General features: G+C 43.8%; 1 protein-coding gene across 1 annotated transcript in view; it reads left to right on the plus strand.

Moving 5' to 3' along the window:
- LOC147712454 (receptor-type tyrosine-protein phosphatase V-like) overlaps positions 1-27,323 on the plus strand; it is a 558,680-nt gene that overhangs the window by 168,375 nt on the left and 362,982 nt on the right. Inside the window, exon 15 of the mRNA XM_086923127.1 lies at positions 16,826-17,095. Within this exon, the coding sequence (XP_086779253.1) occupies positions 16,826-17,095 (270 nt within the window). The remainder of the gene's footprint in view (positions 1-16,825; positions 17,096-27,323) is intronic.

A 27,323-nucleotide genomic window follows, 5' to 3' on the forward strand; every position in this document is an offset into this window, starting at 1 on the left:
CTATTCTGTATTTCAATCGTGACTTGGCTTGACCTTCAACTGCTTGTTTTCGGTCTGCTTGTACTGTTGGGGTTGATGCCAAATATTTTAGCATCATAAAGTATTGTGGCAGATTTAAATACTTATGATTAGCAATCATTCCCAATGGGGCTGTGGGGGTAATGGCTAAAAATGAGCAACTTGGTTTTATTGAGGTTCAGCTTGCATGGTTAAGAGGGCATCCAATTTTGTGATTTAGATATGTAGCCTTTTATGTAGTTAATTAATTGATAAGTCATTATTGATTTTTACATAGACTTGCATATCATCACAACATTGGTGGTAAGACAGGCTGGGGATCTTTATGTAGTCATAATGGTTCAAAGTACAGGTAAAAACGACGGGCCTTTAGGAACCCAGGAAGGTGTTCTTGTAAGGGGAGAAATGGGTTTTAATATTTACAACTTGGGAGCATTTTTTTGTCCAGGAAGTATTTGATCTATTTTAAGATGGACCCTCCCACATCAAAAACCAGCAGGCATGCTACAGAGCACTAAGCCATGGTAAACAGTGACAAATGTGGCAGACAAATGCAAAAGGATTAGAATATGTGCTTTGTTTTTGTCAGTATTTGCAATTATTTTCAATTTTCAAGCATTCTTGGTAAGTAGTTGTGAGAAAATACCCCTTATTAAGTGGTCACACCTATTTTGTTTTGAATTTGACCTCTGGTTAGACTCTGCGGCATTGCTGTGTAGTACCCAGTGTATGTGCTCTGACCCCTAAAACATGAAGAAATTGTAAAATCCCGAATTGGTGTTTTAACTGTCTTAAAAGGCCATAGTGTATTCTTTACAAAATACACCTATGACATCGTATCCTCTTTGGACTACAGCACATATTGTGCCATCCTCTAGTGTCACAAGAAAAACCTGGCTTCACACCTACCATTGTAGCCTGACTGCTGCAGTGTACAACATGCAGTGTGACCTGCTAAAATAACTATTTTCAACAGGTAAAACGTCCCTTTTAAATATTAGTAAATCATCTCTATCTAATATTTGTAGCCCAAAGATATGGTGCATTGTATTTAAAAGTGCATAAACATATAGAACATTAGTATCATCAGGCAATACACTGGCATGTCCCAAGAAGTTGTTTTCACTGTAGCAGGCCTAACTTTCCCATGTAGAAAACTATAACTCAGAATAAAATACTAATTCTGTATGTCTTGGGACTAGACCAGCTAGAAAAAATAGTTTAACCATCATTGTTAATATTTACAAGAAAATTATTTCAATGGTGAAGTAGGATTTTTAATAAATATTAAGGAAAAGTAACTTTGAGAAAGTCAACCCTTTTCTGCCTGAACCCTTCAGAAGGCCTCATCATTAACCTTTGCCAACCCCCAGCATGTACTCAGACCAGAAAGAGGTGTGAAAAAGTTGTGACATTCCTACCAGGAGCACACAATAGGTTGACCTCAATGGGCAGAGAGAGAACTCATCTGAGCTCAATAGAACATGCTGGGTGGGGGTTTGCCCCTTCTGTTGATACCACAGTATCAAATTCTGTGTGACTGCCTTCTGTTGAAGCACACTTAAACATTTTGCACCCTTCAAATTGAGCAGACAAGATGCCAGCACAATTCTTGTATATCCTCTGATGGTTGCTAAAGTCACTGGGTTTGTTGTGGGTACAGTTCCTGTTTAAAACTGGATTTTAGTGTTAGATGTGGGAGCACACGAAGATTGCCATAGCACACTCTTCCCTCACACCCTCTGACTCCAAGCCCAAGTTAAGTGTCTGAAGTGGCTGAAGGCCTTCATCATCTTTGATTTGCCCTGACACGTGGCAATTTGGGCCTGTTTTCAGTAGGGCAAACACGAAACACTGAAAAAGTAGGTAGGTCAGGGTCCTCTAATGTTTACTTCATTATCCAGAAAAGAACTAAGTGTGTCATAGGGTGTCCACTACCCACAGGCTGGTGAATCCTACAATGCTGGAGCCTTAGCAAGCCTTCCTCAGAACTCAACTGACTTGACTGAAACTGCTTCACTTGGCATCTATGTCCTGTGAAAAGGACCTGAGCAGGTGAGACACCCTTCCACTTGAATTCCAAGAAGAGAAAGATCTCCAAGGATCATAAGCTGATCCCTTTGGTGGCTCTATCAGCATACAAAAAAGGGTGAAGAAGACATTCCTGTGAAGAATCCCGGCTGACCAGTGGCTACAGGACCTGGACTGGAATTTGCTGTTACCCTTTGCCTTACAACGTGAGATTCTCATATATTCCCCCTGATGTCCTGTGGTTTTTTCAAAACTTTTGCTCCAGAGCTTCAAGGGGACCAACCAGCTATTCCACAGCGTTTATTGGCATTTAAGGTTTGACCCATATGGAGAAGAGTTTTACCTCAGAAAAATGGCAAAGTGTCTTTTCAGAACTTTTTAGGAACTTTTTTTTACTACTACCATACTGTCCCTTACTCCATCCTGGTCGGCCTCCAACTGCTAGACCTGGGATCTTTTGGTGTGGTTTCCTGTCTTTTTGCTTCTGGTCTCCTGTTTTTGACTATGTGCTGAACTTTAATTTTGCTGATTTTAGGACCCTGGACACTTTACCACTGCTGACCAATGCTAAAGTGCATGTGCTGTGCGTCTAAAATGAACTGGCATATGCTTTCTCAATGCTTGACATATTTTATTTACTAATACGTCCCTAGTACAGTGTGCAGTGTGTGCCCAGGGCCTGTAATTCAAATGCTGATAGTGGGTCTGCTGCACTGATAGTGCCCTCCACATGAGTAACTTTTCAAACATGTCTCAAGCCTGCCAGTGCAGAGCCTGTGTGCACAGTTTTTAACTGCCATGTCGACCTGGCAAGCACACCTACTTGCCAGGCCTAAACCTTTCCTTTTATTGTATGCAAGACACCCACCCCTAAGTTAGGCCCTAGATAGCTCCATAGGCTGGGTGCTGTGTATTTAAAAGGTAGGAAGTTTTAAGTTATACATGTTCTGGTAGTGAAAAACTGCTAAATTCGTTTTTCAAAACAGCAAGACCTATCTCTTCCATAGGTTAGCATTGGAGCTGCCTTGTAACACTTTACAAGTGTATCTTCTAATTGGGAACATATATAAAATTGGAGTTTGGTGTATCTGGACTCGCAATTTAAAAACACATATTTTCGTGAAGTTGTTTTTTAAATTGCAGGTCTGGAAATACCACTTTTAGAAAGTTGGCATTTTCTTACTTTGACAATCGGTGCCTCTGCCTGTCCCTAGAATAAAAATCTGGGTTGGATGTCATTTGGGCTTTGTGATTTCCCTATAGACAGTCACAAACAAAGGGAGCTGAGGTGTGTCCTGTATATCTTCCTGAGCTAGAGTGGTGGGAGGAGTTGACACTTGCACCTGACTAGGGTTGTGCCTATCCCCTCACAAAGAGCTGCATACTCTCCTGTGGTGTGTCTGGAGCCAGTGCCAGGATGGGCAGGGTCCTGTGATCTATAAAGACCTTTCTCTGAAGTCTCCCTACTTCAAAGGCTAAAATGGGTATATGTACTAGATCTCTGACACCATACACTCAAAACACTTCTGGACTGAGAATATTCTTTCAGGAAGAAGAGCTGTTGTACTGCAAGGAGGGAATGCCACTTTGCTGTGTTGATACAAAACCAACGAGTTTGCCCATATCACCCTCCTATACCTGGGCAAAGAAACTAAACTACATATTCTGCTGAAAAACTGGTACGGAGGAACAAATATGTCTTCAATTACTTCATCATAGGGAAAATCAAATTACATTATCAATGGTCGCGAGAAAGTGCCATCTTTCTTGCATGGTATGCCCCCACTTTTTGCTGAATTGCTGATGTACTTTGACTGAGTGTGCCCTGGACTCCTGCCAATCAGGTGTCCCAGGCCTGTGTACCTTCCCTAAAACTGTATTGAAACCTAAACCCAATTGGCATCTCTGGCCACATGTCAGCCCCTGGTAAATGGTACCCTAGGCACCCAGGTCACTGTGACCAGAGAAGGCTTCTAAGGGCTGCAGCACTTATTGTGACACCCTTTTATATATACACGACCAGTGAAGACCCCGTGTGATGTTTAAGTACGTCGCACATTGGGACGGATGTACCTGTACGAAGAAATGTACCATGTGCTTTTGCAGATTCACAGGATGACTATCGCAACCCACTGGGGTTTTAATGTTGGACATTGAGGGATTTACAGCAACACCTCACTGTAGGGTAATGCGGGGGCACTACAAGATCCAGAAAGCCACGGGAGTGGCACGCCCTTTTGGGCGGGGACTTTAATTTAAATGCCTTTGAACATTGTGGAGCTGTGATTCCTTTCCTCACCTGCTGCCCCTGATGAAATGCCGTTAGGCATAAAACGCGTTGGGCCACTCAGGATTGATGACGTGAAGCTCCTGTGCTGAGAGTGAAAGCCGTTTCTTTTATGGAATAAAATCAGGTTATTTAATACACCCTTGTGGGCTGACTTACTGCAGACAAACTTTGTTGGATATATATATATATATATATATATATATATATATATATATATATATATATATATATATATATATATATATATATATATATATATATATATATATATCTTTCTTTCTTTATTAGCATTTACATTGGTTACAAAACAATACAACTACAAAACTAGCCAGTTATAGTTACATCGATCATGAGTCCTGGTGCAGACATATGCCATATGATAATACACGCATACAACAGTTGGTCACGTAATGCTTGCAATAAAACAGGTATACATCGTTAATGCTTACGAAGGGTCAAGGGATCTCCAACACCAAACCAATAGTAGACCATGCACAGGCATAGAGGCTAAGATAATCAGCTGGACACCACAGCTGCCATGCAATCCTTTATATATACAGCCATTTGCCCCAGTTCTTTGAAGGAAATGAGATATAACCACCCGTTCCTCAATACGTAAAATCCAAGTGTCCACCTGATTATGCCATAGGTATCCCAACCACAGCTTCCCCAGTGTCAGCAACTGCCGTTTGTGATTTGACCCACTGTATATAAGGTTCCCAAATGTCTCGAGCATGAAAGTAGGTGGCATTAGCTCCCAGAATGTTTCCAATTGCGTGTGGCCGTATGCTACATCGGCTAGCCAGCCCTTTATCGATGGTGCCCTTCTTCTACTCCAGTGTATTGCCACTCTTCTCTTGGCAAAAAGTGGTAGTAACGCATGCAATTTACGTGATTTGGGTGGAGTATTTTTCACATATCCTAGTATTCCTAGTGCGGGGGATGGGGCATCTGACCGTCCAACAATCTGGTTCACTGAGATAAAAACATTAGACCAGTAATCTTCAAGCGCCGGACAAGACCATGCTATGTGTAGGAAAGAGGCAGGGGAGAAGCCACATCTCCAGCAGCCATCCTCGTCTCCAAGTCCCATCCTGTGCAGACTGATAGGTGTCCTATAAAATCTGTGTAGGTATTTAAAATGTATCAAGCACAGTCTATAGTTAGGTGAGATCTCTGTAAGTTGACTGCAACAGAATTCCCATTGGTCTTCCGTCAGCGGCACCGGAAGCTTGTCATTCCAGTATTGTAGGGATTTCGGTTTGATCACGGGCGCTGTGCTTTGCATCGGTCTGTGTAGTCTTGTGACCAGCTTACGGGGAGACAGGGATCCTACCAGGTTCTCCAACGAGGGGAAGACCGGGGGGCTGACGGGAACTCATCACTAAGGGCGCGGCACGCTGTTGGCAATTTATGATGCAAAAACAGTTCAGAAAAAGGCACAGCCTGCCCCTACTCTGATACGGGGGGGCATTTACGGGGGGCATGAACTCATTATCAGGGAATAAATCAGCAAATGTGTAGAGGTGTCGCTTTTGTTCCAGGGATTTACTAATCCCCCCTGCAATGCATGGCAACATTGGGTTCTGCAACAGTGAAAGCTAGGGAGCATACAATATCGGGATTCTGGCCCACTTGCGCAATTCCTCCCACACCCATCTCAGCGTGCCAGCAGAATCGATATCCCCTCTGGGACGACCGCCTTTGCACAGATGGCCACCTTCAGCTGGACAGGCGCGACCATATCTTGTTCCACCACCACATGCGGTTGGAATGGGGTCGGATGGACCCAGAAATGCAAAAATTGAGCTTGAGCGCAAAGTGCATAGAGGTGCATATCCGGGACGCCCAATCCCCCCTGACTCAGAGGCAGTGTCAATATATCCCAGGAGACCCTAGCTTGACCGGTCGCCCATGCCAAGGCAACGAGATGCGACTTGAGAGCATTAAAAAAGTGCGATGTAAGTGGGAGCGGATATTTGCGAACAGGTACAGAAACTTGGGCAAGATGACCATCTAAGCTAGGGCTATTCTCCCGGTCAGTGACAGAGGCAGCCTCGCCCATATCCTGACCTTCTCCTCTAGCCACGCAGCAGCCCTTCTGAAGTTCAAATTCCAAATTTCTTAAACATCTCGGCTTATCCAGATGCCCAGATATTTGACCGCCTCTGCTTTCCAGTTTAGGGGGTATTAAGAGGAAACCTGTGGGGTGGTGTCCGTCAAAGGAAAAATTACCGATTTCGACCAGTTGATAGAGACCCCAGCCAGTCTGCCAAACCTAACGAATTTGCGCAACACTGGGTCTAGATTGACCTCCGGGTTAACCAGATACAGGGTCACATAATCTGCGTATAGCGATATAAGAAGGCTCCTAGAGCTAAACCCTATGCTCCGAGCCATGTGATGTTGTTGTATACGTGCCGCCAAAGGCTCCATTACTATGGCAAACAAAAGCGGGAACAGGGGGCAACCCTGCCTCGTGCCCCTTGAAATAGGGAATGGCTCGGAAATCAGATCGTTCACCCTCATCCTGGCATTAGGCATTGTATATAGCAGACCGATCCTGTTAATGAAGAGTGGACTGAATCCCATACGCCCCAATATAGCAAATAGATATGGCCACTCAAGGGTGTCAAAAGCTTTGGTAGCATCCAAGAACATTGCCGCAGCATAGACGGTCGGATGAAGATAGTGTAAAGTGGAGAACATGGTTCATATGTTGTGAGATGTCGATCTACCCGGGATAAACCCTGATTGATCAGGGAGCGCTATCATAGAGAGCAGTGTCTGTAACCGGTTAGCTATCAATTTGGCCAGGATTTTGACATCTTCATTCAGTAACGAAAGGGGCCTATAGGAGTACATTTCCCCTTCAGGTTTACTGGGCTTTAACAGCGTGACAATCATGGCTTCTCTCATGGTTTTGGGAAGCACTCCCTCCTCCAAGGCCTCCTCATATACAACCAGACGTCTGGGCACCAGTTCTTCGGCATAAGTCTTATAAAAGGCCGTGGTCAGGCCTTCAGGGCATGGGGCCTTGTCAAGGGGCAGGCTCTTTATGAAAAGGGCGACATCTTCAGTGGTCACTGGGAAGTCCATATATTTCCTATGAGTGTTGTTGAACCAAGCTAGAGCAATTGAATCCATAAAGGACTCCAACCCCTCCGGGCATGTCCCCTGAGTGGCAGTGTACAGGTTGGAATAAAACCTGGTGAAGGCATTCAGGATTTCCCCCTGGCCCCCAAGTGTGGTATTTACTTCATGTGTATAAGTTGTAGACCTGGGTGGCCTTATCATACCCACCAGTGTGCGACCCGGCCGGTCTCCCTCTCCATATCTCCTGGCCTCTGCGTATTTACCCAGAAATTTCACCTCTTGTTGCGCTTCCTCCGCATAGTCTAAAAGCTTAGTTTTCAACAACCCAGAAGTTTCTAGATCCCCGGTGGCATAGAATTCCATCTCCAGATCTTTTATACCGGCCTCTAAAGATGCAAGCGTGCCTCTTATCGCTTTCTACACCCCCGCCTGGCGAGCTATGCACTGACCTCTTATTATGACCTTAAACGCCTCCCAGAGTGAGGCCTCTGTACTCGCGACCCTGCGCTTAGTTCAAAGTAATCAGTGATATCCTTCCGGATCTCCTCCTTAAAGGCTTCATCAAGGAGGGCATGGGGCAGGAGGTGCCAAGAAAATGCACGTCTCGGCAGGTTTGGGATCAACAATTTTAAAAGACAGGGAGCATGGTCAGACAGGGATCGTGGCATGTGCTCCACACTAGTAGTCCAATTAGCTACATCCCTAGACACCAACCAAAAGTCTAAGCGGGACCAAGCAGTGTGATGATCGGAAACGCAAGTACCCTCCCACAATGAGTGATGTCTGCTTCTCCATATGTCAACCAACTCTCCGTCAGCTATTATCACCTTCAGGGCGGAGCTAGCCGTCGGGTGTAAAGACCGGGCAGCACCTCGCCTGTCAAGCGCGTCATCAAGGATAGCATTAAAATCATCCCCTACACACGATATCGTACTGCAGCCCGTCGCCTTCACTTTCGTCCAGACAGCATTGAAGAAGTCAGGGGAATCCACATTAGGGCCATATATAGCAACCACAACTATGGATATACCACATAGGAAACCCTGTATCAAAACATATCTGGCCTCTGGGTCGCCACTGATCTGCCCCTCCTTCCAGTCCAGTCCCCGTATAACTAATACAGTCACCACATGTGCTTAATTTGAGTATATAGCAGAATATATATGGCCCCATCTCCCATGTCGAAGTCTCTGGGATGGCGTCGCATTTAGATGCGTCGCATTTAGATGTCGATGTTATGACGCCCCAAGTAAGCATGTACCAGCCTCGACTTCCTGCCATCATTGAGCCCTCGGACATTCCAAGTTAAACAATGTAAGGCATTATTAGACATGTGTGTACCAGTATTCTTCAGTAATCATCACATGTAACAGCAGCGTGACCCACTCCCACCTAGAGTGATAGCGGCTAAACACCAAATGACATTTGTACTGGCATTCAACAACAGAACAACCCCCCCTCCAACCCCGCAATCAGGTTGTAGATGACACACCCCAACAATAAAGAACTCCAAACAAAGAGTTAGCGAAATCGGGAACCTTCCCATGGGGGCGTAGCAATACCGGCGAGCTACCTTGTGTTGTACAAGGTGGCCGAAAAATCTGTGGATGTCTCAATATGCCCTGGACTAAAATTCTGTTGAAATCAGTACAAATCAGCATGGAAAAGGATAATGGGACCTTTAATCATGACAGAAATAACGATAGGCTGGACTTGCAGCGCAGCAGTGTAATTGTGCCACCCTTAGAGGCCCTGTACCTTGGCACACACACTGCCTTTGCAGGCTAAGTTTCTTGGTGCAGAACAAACGAAAGAGTCAACATGGCACACATCCCTGTGGGCCATGCCCACAACACACTGACCTGGCATACCTCAGTCACCCCTGTAGCTGGGTTCCCTATGCCAGTGGTGTGGGTGCAAGGGCATGAGCCCTGTACCCCTACAGTACCCAGGTCCATTCCTGGGCACTGTAAGTGCAGTGCTGCCATTAAGAGTATATGGTGCTGGGAGGTCGTCATCACGAACTCCACAGCACCATGATGGCTACACTGAAGACTGAGAAGTTTGGTATCAAACGTCTCAGCACATTAAACCCACACTGATGCCAGTGTGGGATTTAATGTAAAATGAAAGACAGAGGGCAACTTAGTGTTGCCCCCTGAAACTAAACCCACATCCCGTGTCCTGGCTGAGAGGCTTCATAGGCTGCCACCGAGCAGACATGCTGCTGGACCCCTGGGTAGAGAGCCATCCGCTCTAGTGGGACTGCAACAATGAACATCTGGGGCGGGGTGCTAGGCCTCCGTCCCCAGGATGGGCAGGGGAAGCTTCAAAGGCATGCCACCTTTGTGAACTTTACCAGGCCATTTGCTGTACTTAGCAACTGGCCCCCACCGGTTCTGACCCCCACTCTGGTGGGAAAACAGGCGGGAAAACCTAAGTGAGAAAAGGGGGTGTGCCAGCCTCTGCCAACCCCACCGATCAGGTGGGGGAGGCGAGGTGAAGCACAACTCCGGGCTCTCACAATCTTGAGGATGGGGAGCCCTACCCAATCAGAGACAGGCTCCTGCCCCCTCCCACTGAAGAGTGGCAGGATAGGGGGTGTACTCACCCCAGGGAAGGGACCCATTGGTCCCTGACCTTCCCCTACCTGTAACGTCCCTAAATATAGTATTTAGGGGCACCATGAACCTTCTTTCCTCAGATCCCGATTCTGAAACTACAAACAAGAACAAGAAAAAAGAAGACCTGCCCTAGAGCTTCTAACAAGTGGACGACACCAACTGACTTGTCCCCAGCATCTACTGTGGTCAGTAACCTCTAAAACCCCAGAGGACCTGACTGCCTTACTCATCCAAAGACTGGGACTCCCACGAGTAGTGGTTCTCCTCAAACAGCAACAACCCCTGGTGCCAGCCAGGAATCACAAATCCAGCACACTGTGCACCCCCCGAGCCTAGCCTGTGCCTGAGTGAACAAAGACCACGAGGATGTCCCCCCTCGGCGACTGTGACCAAGAAACCAGCAAAGTGTGTATCAGTAACAGTTTGGACCTCTGGCAAGGAGAGAGGTCTTTAATGTAGTGTGTTCTGACATTATTAACCACCATTTACAGGTGACTGAACCACATCCCACGGTTTACATTATTCCTAACAAGGAGCGGTACTGCGTTTCTGGAGCAAGTTCAAAAGCCAGAATTGCTTTAGACCACGTGAGTGTGACATACGTAATGTATTATTTGCACCTTGATTATATTTGACTATGGTTGCACACGGGTCTGGTGAGTTATGCGTCAAATGCACTTTGTTTGGGCCCTAGTAGGGATTCTTAGCCTTCCAGGTCTACCACCACAGTGGTCTTTTTTTACACAGCGATTGCCTAGCAGTCCTTGCATAATTGTCCCCTCCACACAAGGTGAATACTTATTGCATACCCCTGGCTCAGCACAAGCTGTATAATTGAGAGGACAGTTGTTTTAGTTCTGTACAAATGTTTATTTTTGGATTACTTTAGGTTGGTTCCTTTACCCTTATCCTGAGGAGGCCCAAAAAATGGGGTCTGAATGCGTCAACAGTTTTGATGGGAGGAGTCCACTTGGAAACCAGATTTATTATTGCATTTCAAGGCACATTCGATAGATGTTTGTAGAGGTGTTGAAACCTCGTGTGCAAAGAGGATTACCGTGCAGTGTGTTGCCTAGATTAAGTGTGACAACACTGATTTATTGCAAAGATAGGTAGGTATAGGCAACAAAGATTTTGTTTATGTTCATGTGATTATATATGTTTGTGATGAAATGTCTATATATATGTATTTTCATGTTTTCCAGTTACACAGAAACAAAAATAATAATTGATTTGTTCTAAGAAAGTCCTTGTGGTATGTCTATTGTTTGAATTGGTCCTTCATAAATTGAAATGGGACAGTGTACCATTGATGTTCCCTATGATGAAGTAAATGAAGAGATATTTGTTCCTCCATAACAGTTTTTCTGCATAATATGTACTTTGCTGTGTTGGTCTGCTGTAAGCTGCATCTTGCCTGGGAGTGAGAGGACTGGATTTCGCTCTCTGCATCCTGTTTCCAAAGTTTCTCCAAGGGCTTGAGTTGACCTTGCCTCCTGTTGGAAGTCTCAAGGCCATCAAATACTTCACCTGCAGCACTTGGGCTCCTCTGCTGAGAGCCCACTCTGCCAAATTGTGCTAAATCCAGTTCTGGGCCCTTGGAAGAGAGTTTGCAGTACTAAACAAGAAGAAACCAGTACAACGACTTCAAGTGTGACTTCAGAGCCGGTGCCTCTCTTTGACACCGTGCTGCTGTCTGCACCTGAGCCGTGGTCCCCACTCAACCCAACGCCCGTGACTTGCAATGCAGGCCCCAATGCCGCCGCAGCACCTGCAAAGAGCTGCCAAAGCGTGAGTCTCAATCAAAATGGCACTGACTTCCACGGTGCCCGACTCTGCCGCAGCACCTGTGGGCCCATCATGTGACATCTATATTGCAAAATCAACGCCTTGCGGCTTGACTCTCATTGACCCTGCACCGCCCTCCAGCAGAACTGACGCCTCTCCTCAACCACAACATCAACTCCTCTACGCCTCAAAATGTCCCCAGGTGTCAGCTGCTCAACAAGTCTGCATCGCCTCCAGGAATCAACACCTAACTTGCTTCAATGACACCTCACCTCCATTGGGAAACAGACCTCCCGAGCACCAACACACCAATGACCTAGATAGCAGTAAGGAACTGACACCACACCACACCTGCCTATGCGATGCCTCTCCTCCCTGGGGCCATGCAACTTCTTTGTTGCTCAATGTTTCCAAGGTACTGTACAGGGGGTCCGTAGCCGACCTGCGCTCCCTCGCGGTCAATCTGAACTGTTGGATTCAACTCCGTCAAACACATTGAGATAGCCCCTACTGGAGCTATTGTGTTTCTAAGAGCTATATCTGAATTTCATCTTTAAAATTCATAACTTGACTGGTGTATGTTGGAGTTTTGTCGTTTTTGTCTTGTTTTACTCAGATAAATAATGGCTATTTTTCTAAACTTTTTGGTGTTTTCACTGTGTTACTGTGTGTGTGCGCGCACAAATACTTTACACATTGGCTCTTTAGTTTAGACCGACTACTCTGAGCCAAGCTACCCGAGGGTGAGCACATGTAAACATAGTGTGTACTACACTGGAGAAGTGTGGCTCACTGGTTAGAGCAGGCAGACCCTGAAGCAGAGGTCAGACCCGGGACCAGGGTACAATTCCCGACGCGGCAGGGTCTTGAGCTCATAGTCCACGGACTCGATAATTCTCGCTTCGGTGCCTGACCTAATCATGGGTTCACACTCTGCAACTCTGGGCATTAAGCTTGCTTAATCTCCACAACGGCCCCCTGCGGCGGGATGCCTGGCTTTCACCTTGGGGATGCCCTGTAGGGGCTATCTCACAGGGAAAGGCCAGGACGGGTTCCCAAGGCATGCGCTTAGAGACCCCTGGGTGATAAGCGCTATATAAATCCAATATACAATACAATACAATACACTTGCCCTGACTAGGATTCTGGGCCCCTGCTTGGACAGGGTGCATAACTCTACCTACTAGAGACCCCATTTCTAACGACTACAATTGGCGCTGTGGGCGTCTTACCATTTTTGCACTTAAAATCTTTAAAATTCATATTGACCTAATTGGATTTTTGCTGTTTTGGTGTCATTTTGCCAATAACAGTTTCTTTTTAAAAAAACTTGAGTGGCAATTTTATTGTGCCATTTTAGTACTTTTAAATGCTTTACATATTTTCTCCAAATTAAGCCCATTTGCTCAGTGCCATAGCTAACAGGGATTGAACTTAGGTTTAAATGATTGAAGCTTTTTACTGGACATAACAGGGTAGTGGCTATATTACTTGTGGTGGATACCTATCCACCCCAATTAATGAAACCACTTTGTCACATATGTGATTACTCTATACCATTCCTGTGATTGGTGAGGCTCTTGTATTTACAGCCCGGGGGAGTGATTTTTGCAAACTTGGCTTCTGCCACTTTTGGAAGTGTTTTTCATCTTATACTAATTTTGAGAATGTCATAAAGTTGACTGTGTTAAAGGTTGGTAAAAAATCCAGCAATGGTAGAAAAACATATTAGTACAAACTTTTGCAGGAAAATATTTTAGAACATTTTCATGCTATGTATTTATGTTGCAGGTGAGGTTCATAAACTTGCAATTTCAAGTTGAAGATATGTGGACCTGAGACATCCCCACTGGCATAATTTTAATTTTCTCACTGCACTAAAATTAAATTCTTCTATAAGCATTAGAGCCTCTGACTATTTAGGGAACGCTTTTCAGGGTCACGTTTGAACATCTGTCCATGATTGAGAGCTAAGAAGTTGATCTAATAGTGACAATGGAGGATCGCTACCCCCATTGAAGGTAGCAGTCGAAGGAGCTCCAGCTTCTGTATATAAACTAACCGTGCCTGTAGATACTTACTTCATCCAGGCCAATTCATCTAAAATATACTGTATTCTTTAATACTCCATATTCAAAAATCTAGTATCTTCCACTTTAAAATTCTTGTGCCCCTGTTCCATTGTTTGCATCAAAATCTTTTGAGTAGGTTTCGGTTTTGTCATAGACCTAGGTGGAATTTAAATTATGCTGGTGAAATGTGTGAAATGTCTGCAGTTTCACATATTTTCTTTTTACCAAGTGTGCCCCTTCGCGTAAAAAAAAGATTTTACTCAATAGCAATAGGAGACTGATTTACACATAAATTGTCATGCCAAAAGATATTTTCTGCTTGAACTAACCTCCTGCTGGTGTCATGAAAGATTTCTTTACATGAGTTGAGCACTTGACAAACTGTATTTTATTATAAGGGCATTATTTTGCTAAATTGTCATAGAATTCTACAAAAATGTTATGAAAAAAATTAGGAGAATTTGCACAGCCATAGTTTTTATATCACTGGTTTACATTCATAGACTGGTACATCTCACAAGGCCATTTTAGCTCAAAATATTCTACATTTTTTTAGGTACATTCCGCTATATCCATCAAAAGAGTACCACAGCAGCTTAGCTTCCAAAATCATTAAATAATTTGATTTGCTGCACTTGCCATAACCATGGCTAACTGGCCTTTGCACTTAACGTCAAGTAATGTCTGGTAAGCAAACCACCAAATATTTTCAGAGAGATATCCTAGCGGACCTAAAGCAGAAAAAACTTTGTTAATGTGTACTTGTGAAACTATGGTAATGGGCCGCGTGGTGATGAGAAATTCGGAATAGGGGAAGTAGAGATGAGAAGTTAAGGCGAGGAGGTGTAAATATGAATGTTATCTTGTGTAGGGGATATTAGCTTGTGCCATCCAAGAACTTCATCGTCTGCAAGCGCCATGTAGAAGGAGTGTGGTGCACGGAGTAGGACCAGTTGCCAAGTATTTTTTCATGGATCCCCCTACGGGTGTCCAAATTGTTCACGTCTAAGATGGCAAATGTGATTATTACAATTTTGTTATGTGGGTTCCTACAAGTGGGGGTTTCCAGCGGTAAAAACACAGTCTTCAAATTAGGTAGTATGCACATAACTAGGGAAAAAGTAACAGACACTAAAGACATACACACACACACTCTCTAATAATATTACTGTCATGGCACTACCTCAGAACTTTCATGTACTCTATCATTAGTATTATTCTTTGATTTATTGTCGCTATGTACTTTCACTCACACTTTATGTAGCTCTGGTTCTGGCTGCTTATTGTTTACATACCCCACTGTATTTTGTCTACTGCTTTTTTTTACTGTTAGCACATATTTCTATTTGCTCTCTATATACCTTGAGTTTCCGCTGTTGTGCTTACTCTGTAAAGTGGTAGTTTCATGATCTTAAGTGCTATATTGCCATGCTCGTTCACTGCCTCGGGGAAATACTGTGCACCTATTCCCCCTTATCCTTTCAACTCCCTATCACATCTACCTCAGGACTTTACGTCCTCACATCCGTCTATCGATTTCTTCTTTTATATAATGTTGATATATATTTGTATTTATACTTAATGTAACTCTGACACTTGCTTCTATTTTACCTACATATCTCATTGTATACTGTTTGCCCTTTTTACCGTTACTGTATATTTGTATCTATTCTCGATGTACCACATGTTATAGCTCTGTTTATTCTGTAAAACACCCGCACACCTTCGGGTCTAGTTCGCGCTATATGAAACTTACAAATAAATAAATAAATCTCAGTTTCTTACCTTAGAATCTGAAATCACACTTCATATGCCAGGATAACCTTTAGGATAAAGACATTGTGTGATTCAAGGGCATCAGTAAATATCATCATGTCACTAATTATAAATATATGCAACACAAATTGTAAAAATGAAATGCACACTTTGCTGTATATTTGTGGTATTTGTCCAGTATAAAAAAAAAGTGGTGTGCTGTTGAATACATTACCGGGTTCATGTTTTCTCCTCCTGCAGGTCATAGCCGTTGTTCGCTACTCTGGTAGCACCTGGACCTCACACACTAAACTGTTTTGGACATAGTTCATGTGCTCTAGTTAAAATAAAGAACATGTTTTCTGTAAATTACCTCACTGCTTCTTTTCTCTTGGTCTACATTGTGGGTTTTTAATCCGGCTCATAACCATTTGCATTTCCTCAGTAGGATTTGAGCCATTGATTTCTTCTTGTTCTCATCTTAATTTCCCCTTTTTTAAGTTTTCCCAGATTGTCTCCCCCACTTTTACTTATTGAACTTGTTTTTCATATCCTTTACTATTTCCTTTCATGTCAATTTAGTAACCACTTTTGTTTAACTGGCAGTTCTTACTTTTAGGTACTTCAGAATTATTCATCTAAATGAATACAGAAATCGTTTTATATTGGGGTGTAGTGGGTACATCTTGCCTTCTTGATCGTGTTGTTTACCCAGTGGATGTCTCTTGAGCGTCTAATGTCTCTTTCTGTTATCTGCCATAGTTGAATAGGACTGACACAGCCATAGGGCGAGGTAAGGCAGCATCTGTAAGGCTTTACCTAGTGTAGTTGTCAAAGCACTGCAAAATGTCCAAACAAGGTATAGTTGGTACTTTAGGAAGCAAAATGAAGCCTTACCTGCATCCTCAAAACTCTTTACACCATTCCTGAAATTGAAAATGCTTTGGAAAGTGTTAAATGCTGAAATAAAGTGCTATATAAATATGTTGATGCTTACATAGAGAGAACACATGAATTAGTAGCCCAAGCGTGACCTGTGTTAATCGATTTGGAGGCAGAGAAGTTGGGTGGAACGAATCTTGCAGTGACCAGTGTAATTCAAAGTACAGATGTCAAACCAATGGCAATACATGATGTTTTTTCTTTTGCAGACCCATCGGTGCCATGTAATGTGACTTTGGCCAATCTTGGCGAGTCCACTGTTCTCTATGCATCCTGGGACAAGCCTCAAGGAGACCACGGTGGCTTCACAATCCAACTGTACAGCTCAGAGCAGCGACTGGAAAGGAATGCATCAATTGGGCCCAGTGAACTCAATATGACTCTAGATGGTCTTCAGCCCGGCAGCAGATATACTCTTGCGGTATCAGCTGTCTCAGGACCCTACACGTCACTTGCAGCCACTGCTAGAGAATGGACCTGTGAGTATTATTATTATCATTGTTGAGGTTTTTATTTTGTGCATAAGAGCACTTTGCATACTAACTGTATAGATATAACATTTTGTGGTGTGTGGAAAGTACCGCAAAGAAGCATTAAGATGCACAAGAAGCCAATACTTAATAATGAAGTAACTCCCACTGGCGTCCCATAACTTGAAATCCAAGAAGCGTGTAACAGTACTTAAAGCTTATGAACCCAGGGTTTTAAAGTAGCAGGAAGCCCTTAGCCCTCAATGAGTTTATTCAAAGTCAATAACTTGAACAAATGCATTATATACTCCATTTTGGTGAAATAGTTAACACTGTGATATCAAAACAGCAGGGAAGATGACAGTCCTCCAAAGCTGTCCAGTAGCAAAATAATATGAAATTAAATCATTAATGTTGTTCTAAATTATTGCAAGGTTAAGTAGTATATAGGCGTGGCTGGTAAAGGTAAGAATGGTGGGGCTGTGGGGCGAAGTCAACCGAAGAAGGAAAATAAAACCACTTACCTTGCGCCCGCCACATCGCTGACTCAGCGATGCGGCGAGAGCAAGGTACGTGGTTTTATTGATTTTAAAAAATGTATATATTTTCATTATTCAGTCTGTCGACTTCCCAACCCCTGCAACCGCCCTTCCGCTCTTACCTGTATCAGCCACACCTGGTAGTATGGAAAATTATAGGATCAAGCCTAGACATCCAACGCCTACACCAGGTTCCTATTTTAAATCAGTTATACGTGGGGTGAGGTCATCTGTGTTTCTGTATTAAGCCTGCAAACCTGAAGAGGGTATCCAGGGACAGCGATGTACAGCCGCAAAAAGTATATTTATTCAGAGTGCATGATTCCTGCTTTTATGTGTGCTTGGGAGTAAATTCTATGTTCTAGGTCTAATTACCATTCAATTTTTGTCATCTTAAGTAATCGTCTTAAAGCGCAAATTAGAATGTTCTTTATGGAGTTTTGAGTGGACTTACATGGTTTCCTCTTCTTGTTTATGATAAATATGATGTATATTTTTGTGCACTGCTATAGCTAGTTGAATGAGTTTTAATTTCACGTTTTCCCTGTGAAATATTTTCTGTATTTAGAATAAATGGATGACCTTTGTCGCCCATATTTTGCATTCTGCAGGTGCATGGTCAATTCTCTGGGCAGTTCTTGGTAAAGAATTTTGTACTGGTTTAATTGAATTTCGGATTACAGTAGGACGGGCAATACACGAAGGGCACCACCTATAAAGCAAGCGTATGAGTGCTTTTGAAAGAACTGGGATCTTAAAAAACACATTTGATGTTTAGTAATTGTGAGATCACTCACTTTGCTTTATTACTTCTTCTTCTACTCTCATTTAGGGCTTTAGAAAGAGGCAATTTTGCACCCGTAAAATATTTGTTGTGACCGAATAGGTTCCTTAATATTTGGCTCCAATCAATAACATTCTTGCCAATTTACATATCAGGCCGGAGAGTGATCAGTGTATTTCTTTAGTGGTATGTTATAAAAGGAGTAATATTGAAATACGGTAAAAGTCTCCAGTTCAGTGCTACAAGTACCATGTCCTGGACAATAAGAATCTTGACATGAGTATGTCTGGAAGAGGAGTGAATATCATGAGGGATAATAAGGTCCCATTCTCCACTCTTGGGTGTCCCTGCAGAAACATCTATTGTTGCAGAAGGTAGGACTGAGTATAACCTAATTGAAGACCCATAGGTGGAGTCCTAACATGTTTTTGTTTTATACAAAACTAAGTATTTTTAATGCAAAGCTTAGTGAATTATTTTGTTGGGTTTTACATATATTAATTCATGCTGATTTCATTAATTAGTTTAAAGGCATAGTTTTACGTGTCCTTCTTTTAAGAGCATGAATTTTACTTAGATCCATATAAAACAAGCATTTGTGATGCAATAGGTCTTGCATTTATGCGAGTTTGAGCTTTTGGCATTGTAAATAACCATGCCTTTTATTTATATTTTGGTTTTTAAAACCTAAATAAAAGGCATTGTCATTTACAATTCTAATAGCTTAAACTCTCAAATGCGAGACCTATTGAATCGCAAATGCTTGTTTTTTTTACTTTCCATCATGCTGCACAGCAGCCGCGCTGCTGCACATCATGCCTGAAAACATATACAAAGTCAAGAGCTGTCTCGTAGGAGAGACCTATTGACTTTTACAAAGTTTTTTTTCCTGGCTCTGAATGGAAAAAATAAGGTATTGGTCTATGAATGGAGAGGTTGTGCAGATGCTTAGGTTATTTGCTAAATAAATGAATATGGATCCCCTTCTATCCCACCGGCACTATGACAGGCCCCTGTCCAGCCCATAGAAATGCACAGTGAGCATGTATGTAAGCTCCTCAAAAAGAAATCTATTCAGGCACAGGAAGTTAAAATGTGCCTGTTTTTAGGTCTCGTGGCGTTGAACCGCGCGAAGCGCGGACTCGCCAGAGACCTATTGTTAGGGATTCTTCTTTCCAGGAGAGGGGACAGGAGCTGGCCGCGCGCTCGGAATTGAGCGGGCCACGCGCACGCGAACGTGTTCGCTGTGGCCAGCTCCTGTCTCCTCTCCTGGAAAGCCGTACCACACAGCCACACCTCCCCCTGCAGGCATGAGCACACACTGAGACATACACACAAGCGCACCTACACACACATAGACCCCCGCCCCCCCCGCTGCACACACACAGAGACACACACACACGAGCGCACCTGAACACACGCACGCACACACACATAGATACCCCCCTCCCTCCCCCCCCACATACACACAGGCGCGCGCACACACACACATACAAGCGCACCCCTCCTCCCCCCTACAACTAAGTACCTGTCCCAGTTCTAAGGCTACAGCCCCCAGCCCAGGCTGTCGTTGCCTCCTCTCTGACGGCCACCTCCTGCAGTAAGGGGTTAAGTTCAGTCCCGCACACTGTCTCCAGCCCTCCCTGCAGACGCCCTCACTTCTCCAGGGCCCGGGAGCCGCCAGGGCACCCCGCCGCTTTTCGTTCACCCTGTCAAGGCTTTCCTTGCTGTGGTCACAACCGACACTCAAGAGGAATATACAACCCTTCCTTTTATTCTCAACTCATCTACCCAAGGTCTCCAGTACCTCCCCATGCTGTAGGATACTTTTACTTTCCTTCCTGTGTACAATGTGTTGATTCTGTAACACCGTCTCTTTCCTCTCTAATTAGCTACATAGCGCTAGCTCCTCCCCCTCTCGTTATCACTGGGCCCTTGTCTGATTTGTTGAGTACTTTAAGGCCGCCCACTTCCTCTATCGCTCATTGACTGGTCGTGTCCTTCCCCTTTGATATTCCTGCCCTTTTATTGACTCCCTGTGAAGTCTCAGTCTCCTCCCTGACAGGTGGGTTTAGGGGTAAAATAGTTGCTGTGTATGCCTGCTGAAACAGGTATCCCGTTCTAGCTTTTGCTCACACAGCAGCACTGCTGTCAATGCTAAATTTACTACTGAGGAGGCGTCAGACAAGGTAACGAGGCAATTGGAGCGTGGCTGTGCCAAACTCTAGCTCACTATTGAAACTCACACTTACCTGGCTACCATGTGGTGTTTTGGACTCCATGGGACTAAACAATCCGGTGTTTGAAGAGCCATCCCACAGTATTGTGACTGATCCGACCTGTTTTGTTGTTGTTGTTTGTGTTGGCCTCTTTTTTGTGTTTTTCGAAGACTTTTAACATTATCGTATGATAACGTTACTCATTGTTTGAGCAGTACTGGACATGTATTCAAGAGTTTTGACTTGGCCAACAGTCCTCTGCCAGGCACCCGCCCGAATGAGATGGAGAACAACTGGCAATGCTGCCACTATCTATAGTATTTTTCCAGGGGGGGCTACAATTTAGGTGTCTGTTGTGTCCAGTGATGCCCTTGTTACTTACTGGTAATCTCCATTACCCTTTGTCAATTTCGTACTCAATCATAATCATTGCTACATGCATGTCAACATTGGGAAAGCATAAAGAGGGATATTTAAACAAAAATATTGGGGGTGGGGGTGGATTTATTTTCTGCATGCCCCGTGCGTGAGGTGCATCATCAGAGCTATGTGAATAAAAACTGCTTCAGCCCAGTGCGTAAGGTGCATCATCAGAGCAGTGTGAATAATAACAGCTGTGAGCCCGTGCCTAAGGTGCATCATCAGAGCTGTGTGAATAATAACTGTGTCAGCCCCGTGCGTGAGGTGCATCATCAGAGCTCTGTGAATAATAACAGCTGTGAGCCCGTGCCTGAGGTGCATCATCAGAGCTGTGTGAATAATAACAGCTGTGAGCCCGTGCGTGAGGTGCATCATCAGAGCTGTGTGAATAAAAACTGCGTCAGCCCGGTGCGTAAGGTGCATCATCAGAGCTGTGTGAATATTAACATGTGTGAGCCCGTGCCTAAGGTGCATCATCAGAGCTGTGTGAATAATAACTGTCAGCCCCATGCGTGAGGTGCATCAGAGCTGTGTGAATAATAACAGCTGTGAGCCCGTGCCTGAGGTGCATCATCAGAGCTGTGTGAATAATAACAACTGTGAGCCCGTGCGTGAGGTACATCATCAGAGCTGTGTGAATAACAACTGTGAGCCCGTGCGTGAGGTGCATCATCAGAGCTGTGTGAATAATAACAGCTGTGAACCCCGTGCCTGAGGTGCATCATCAGAGCTGTGTAAATAATAACTGCGTCAGCCACGTGCGTGAGGGTCATCATCAGAGCTGTGTGAATAACAACTGTGAGCCCGTGCGTGAGGTGCATCATCAGAGCTGTGTGAATAATAACAGCTGTGAACCCTGTGCCTAAGGTGCATCATCAGAGCTGTGCGAATAATAACTGCTGTACTTGTAGACACAACTATGTCTAATGCAGGAATGTACTGTTCGAACTTGCACAGGTGCAACATAAATTTTTCTTCATTTACTACATATTTTGCAAGTATTTCAACATTATTTTAAACACTTTAACATAACACGTGCATTAATCAGTATTATTCCTCCTTTTCAAAACAAAAGTAACAAACTCTATTGTAGTTCATTGGTTGTTTACTATTAGTTTTCACAACATTCTTTGTATTTCAACTTTTTCAGTTATTCAAAAACATATTTTTAATTCATCTTCATTGGGAATATGATTTACTTTTTTCTAACAAGAACCAAACTAATACTGTTGTGATAAAGTGATTTCATCAGAACTTGCGATGACTCCCAATGCATTTCGATGCTTCAGCATCTTCGTCAGGGGAAACACTGGATAAAAAATTTCAGAACATGGTATCAAATAATGTTATATGTTTCTAAAAAAATCATTTCTCAACTTATGTTTCTACATTATACAATTTATAAACATGCGCTCTAAGTAATCATATTATTACATTGTCTCTCTTTAACCAAGCAAACCAGCAATTCAAAAGTCACATAGTTATTTATGTGGTGATTGTGCCCTATACATGCCATCAAGTGTGGTATAGTGTATCCAACATGTGTATTACGTTACATGTACCAGTGTCAAGAAGTGTAAAAAATGAATAAATAAACATACCCTCCAGACGGTTGTGTTGTCTCTTAATCAAAATCTCTGACAAAAACAACAGTATCTGCCTCTGAAAACAAGACAGGACTCCTGTAAGTATACTCCTGTGTCACCGCAATTGTTTAGAAACAACCCTTTGTAATGTAACACTTACTTCCTCTTATTCCTCCTTATGGCTCAATAAATGGGTATATGTTGTTTCGCCTGTAAAACAAATAAAACTGCCCTTACTATCTACTTTGCTTAGGATCTGTACTATCCAATTTTCGCGTCTATTCAACAACCAAAAGAAACTACCCCCGTATCCTACCTTCCTGACGACCGTTGACACCGGCTCCCTGCTTCACTTCCGTGTGCTGAAACCACGCGATATCTCAGAGTCGCGTGTTGAAACGTCTTATAGCGTCCGTCATCAACGGCGGACTGGTGTCCCTAGCCCCTTTTATTTAGACATCGACACTATAAAAAATGTCGAGCTTTTCAAAATGAAAAAATACAGCGAAAATACTAAATAATGAGTTCTATGCTGAAAAGACCGATATTATACTTGTCAACATGAGACCTGATTATTAAGTCATCAAAATCAAAAACGGACTGCCGCTTTTTCCTAACTCCATATACCCCCTCCTCACAATAGTGATAGAAGACAGACTATCGCTTAGCTTGAACATTTATGTAGATCTAAAAAAGCGAGTTTATGATATCTCATTTAAGTAAAGCAGACGTAAACACGAGTGTGTTGGTAGTTGAAAAAAATAACATGAATTAAAAAATGAAAAAAGTGCTTATAGTCGTACATGACAAAATTGAATTTGCTTGTTATTTATGATGAAGTGTTATTTATGACGAATTGATATTCATGTGATTGTGGTGTTTAATGAGGTGTGAATACAGGATCAGGTTCTGATAAAGTGTTACCAACAATTGTGCACACATACATATGGAGTTAGCGAAAAGCGGCAGTCCGTTTTTGATTTTGATGACTTAATAATCATGTCTCATGTCTCATGTTGACAAGTATAATATCGGTCTTTTCAGCATAGAACTCATTATTTAGTATTTTCGCAGTATTTTTTCATTTTGAGAAGCTCGACATTTTTTATAGTGTCGATGTCTAAATAAAAGGGGCTAGGGACACCAGTCCGCCGTTGATGACGGACGCTATAATACGTTTCAACACGCGACTCTGAGATATCGCGTGGTTTCAGCACACGGAAGTGAAGCAGGGAGCCGGTGTCAACGGTCGGCAGGAAGGTAGGATACGGGGGTAGTTTCTTTTGGTTGTTGAATAGACGCGAAAATTGGATAGTACAGATCCTAAGCAAAGTAGATAGTAAGGGCAGTTTTATTTGTTTTACAGGCGAAACAACGTATACCGATTTATTGAGCCATACGGAGGAATAAGAGGAAGTGTTACATTACAAAGGGTTGTTTCTAAAACAATTGCGGTGACGCAGGAGTATACTTACAGGAGTCCTGTCTTGTTTTCAGAGGCAGATACTGTTGTTTTTGTCAGAGATTTTGATTAAGAGACAACACACCCGTCTGGAGGGTATGTTTATTTATTCATTTTTTACACTTCTTGACACTGGTACATGTAACGTAATACACATGTTGGATACACTATACCACACTTGATGGCATGTATAGGGCACAATCACCACATAAATAACTATGTGACTTTTGAATTGCTGGTTTGCTTGGTTAAAGAGAGACAATGTAATAATATGATTACTTAGAGCGCATGTTTATATATTGTATAATGTAGAAACATAAGTTGAGAAATGATTTTTTTAGAAACATATACCATTATTTGATACCATGTTCTGAAATTTTTTATCCAGTGTTTCCCCTGACGAAGATGCTGAAGCATCGAAATGCATTGGGAGTCATCGCAAGTTCTGATGAAATCACTTTATCACAACAGTATTAGTTTGGTTCTTGTTAGAAAAAAGTAAATCATATTCCCAATGAAGATGAATTAAAAATATGTTTTTGAATAACTGAAAAAGTTGAAATACAAAGAATGTTGTGAAAACTAATAGTAAACAACCAATGAACTACAATAGAGTTTGTTACTTTTGTTTTGAAAAGGAGGAATAATACTGATTAATGCACGTGTTATGTTAAAGTGTTTAAAATAATGTTGAAATACTTGCAAAATATGTAGTAAATGAAGAAAAATTTATGTTGCACCCGTGCAAGTTCGAACAGTGCATTCCTGCATTAGACATAGTTGTGTCTACAAGTACAGTTCTTTGAAAGACCTGACAGGGGCTAGTCAGGTTGCGGGTCAGCACCGATTTGTTCAAAACCAAGTATCACTAGGGTTGAAAAATAAAGGGGTGTGCCGGTTACACACATATCTTGAATAATAACTGTGTCAGCCCCGTGCGCGAGGTGCATCATCAGAGTTGTGTGAATAATAACAGCTGTGAGCAACAGCATACTCTTGCACACACTCTCACTGCTCACCAATTTAAAGTTTGCTAAAAAAATGTATGCAACGCATTGTCATACACAATCCCAATAACTCAAACTTTAATGCTGCGAGACCTATTGCATTGTAAATGCTTGTTGTTTTATATATGCTAAACCATTTTCACTCATGTCCTGAATCCGCCTCTTTTCTTTGTAAAAATGTAAATTATTGCAGTTCTAGGATGACAGCCACCAATCTGCACTTCGAAGAAGAACCGCAATTAATTACCATGTGATTGTTTATCTACATGCTGCATTTGTAGCACGCATTTGTTTGTGCACACTGTCCCTTGAAGTGAGCACATCACGCATCTGGAACGCTTGGTGCAAGAGAGTTGAAAGTCATTCCGAGGTTCCAGCAATAAAAGGCCTCTGGCCAGCTATTTAGATTTCAGCCAAGTGCATCGTCAAAAAATAAGAAAACAAGCATTTACAATGCAATGGTCTCGGCATTCTTAAAGTTAGAGCTATTGGCATTGATCATGACATTATTTTTATTTATGTTTTTGTTTTGAAAACATAAATAAATGGCATAGTCATTTACAATGCCAATAGCAGGGCAGGAGAGCAAGCACAACCAACGAGGGGGCGGGGGCAGGAGAGCAAGCACAACCAACAAGGGGGCAGGGGCAGGAGAGCAAGCACAACCAACGAGGGGGCAGGGGCAAGAGAGCAAGCACAAGCAACGAGGGGGCGGGGGCAGGAGAGCAAGCCCAAGCAACGAGGGGACGGGGGCAGGAGAGCAAGCACAAGCAACGAGGGGGCAGGAGAGCAAGCACAAGCAACGAGGGGGCGGGGCAGGAGAGCAAGCACAAGCAACGAGGGGGCAGGAGAGGAAGCACAAGCAACAGGGAGCATGGGCAGGAGAGCAAGCACAAGTAACGAGGGGGCAGGGGCAGGAGAGCAAGCACAACCAACGAGGGGGCAGAGGCAGGAGAAGAAGCACAAGCAACGAGGGGGCAGGGGCAGGAGAGCAAGCACAACCAACGATGGGGCAGGAGAGCAAGCACAAGCAACGAGGGGGCAGGGGCAGGAGAGCAAGCACAACCAACCACAACCAATGAGGTCGCGGGGCAGGAGAGCAAGCACAACCAACGAGGGGGCGGGGGCAGGAGAGCAAGAACAACCAACGAGGGGACGGGGCAGGTGAGCAAGCACAAGCAATGAGGGGGTAGGAGAGCAAGCACAAGCAACGAGGGGGCGGGGGCAGGAGAGCAAGCACAAGCAACGAGGGGGCAGGGGCAGGAGAGCAAGCACAAGCAACGAGGGGGCAGGAGAGCAAGCACAAGCAACGAGGGGGCAGGAGAGCAAGCACAAGCAACGAGGGGGCAGGGGCAGGAGAGCAAGCACAAGCAACGAGGGGGCGGGGGCAGGAGAGCAAGCACAACCAACGAGTGGGCAGGGGCAGGAAAGCAAGCACTATCAACGAGGGGGCAGGAGAGCAAGCACAGCGAACAAGGGGGCAGGGGCAGGAGAGCAAGCAAAAGCAACGAGGGGAAAGGGGCAGGAGAGCAAGCACAAGAAACGAGGGGGCAGGAGAGCAAGCACAAGCAACGAGGGGGCAGGAAAGCAATCACAAGCAACAAGGGGGCAGGGGAGCAAGCACAGCCAGGGGAGCAAGCACAGGCAGGGGAGCAAGCACAGCCAGGGGGCAGGGGAGCAAGCACAGCCAGGAGGCAGGGGAGCAAGCACAGCCAGGGGAGCAAGCACAGTCAGGGGAACAAGCACAGTCAGGGGAGCAAGCCACATTTACAAGCTAATCCTTACCAGTATCTGTTGGCCTGCTTTAAAATACTCAAATTGTCTAGGACTGCTGTGAAGTACACCTCTTATCAGGCGCGGGAGAGTCATGGCTTTGTTTTTTCACGGCCGTTAGCTTTAATGCAGATACTTTTTAATTGTATTAACTGGAGTCGCCATGTGGCTGCCTTGAATTCTCAGCAGATTTCCCCATCATTCAAAACCGAAAACAATGGCTATCCCGGTGCGTCTTTGTGGTCAGACTGCTCATCTTAATAATATTTTTTATAAAGAGCGGCACGCCAAGCTTGTGCATTTTTGTTGGCACTGCACTGTTTCCTGATGGCGCCTATTCCTTCCACAGTCTTCTAACACCCTCCAGATTTGCAGCTTAACCCCACCGCCTCTCTAATCACTGCTTGACCTTTCCTTGAAGCATTTGCAATGCAATAGGTCTCGCAT

Source organism: Lissotriton vulgaris, chromosome 5 (assembly GCF_964263255.1).
Source record: "Lissotriton vulgaris chromosome 5, aLisVul1.2, whole genome shotgun sequence".
Lineage (NCBI taxonomy): Eukaryota > Metazoa > Chordata > Amphibia > Caudata > Salamandridae > Lissotriton > Lissotriton vulgaris.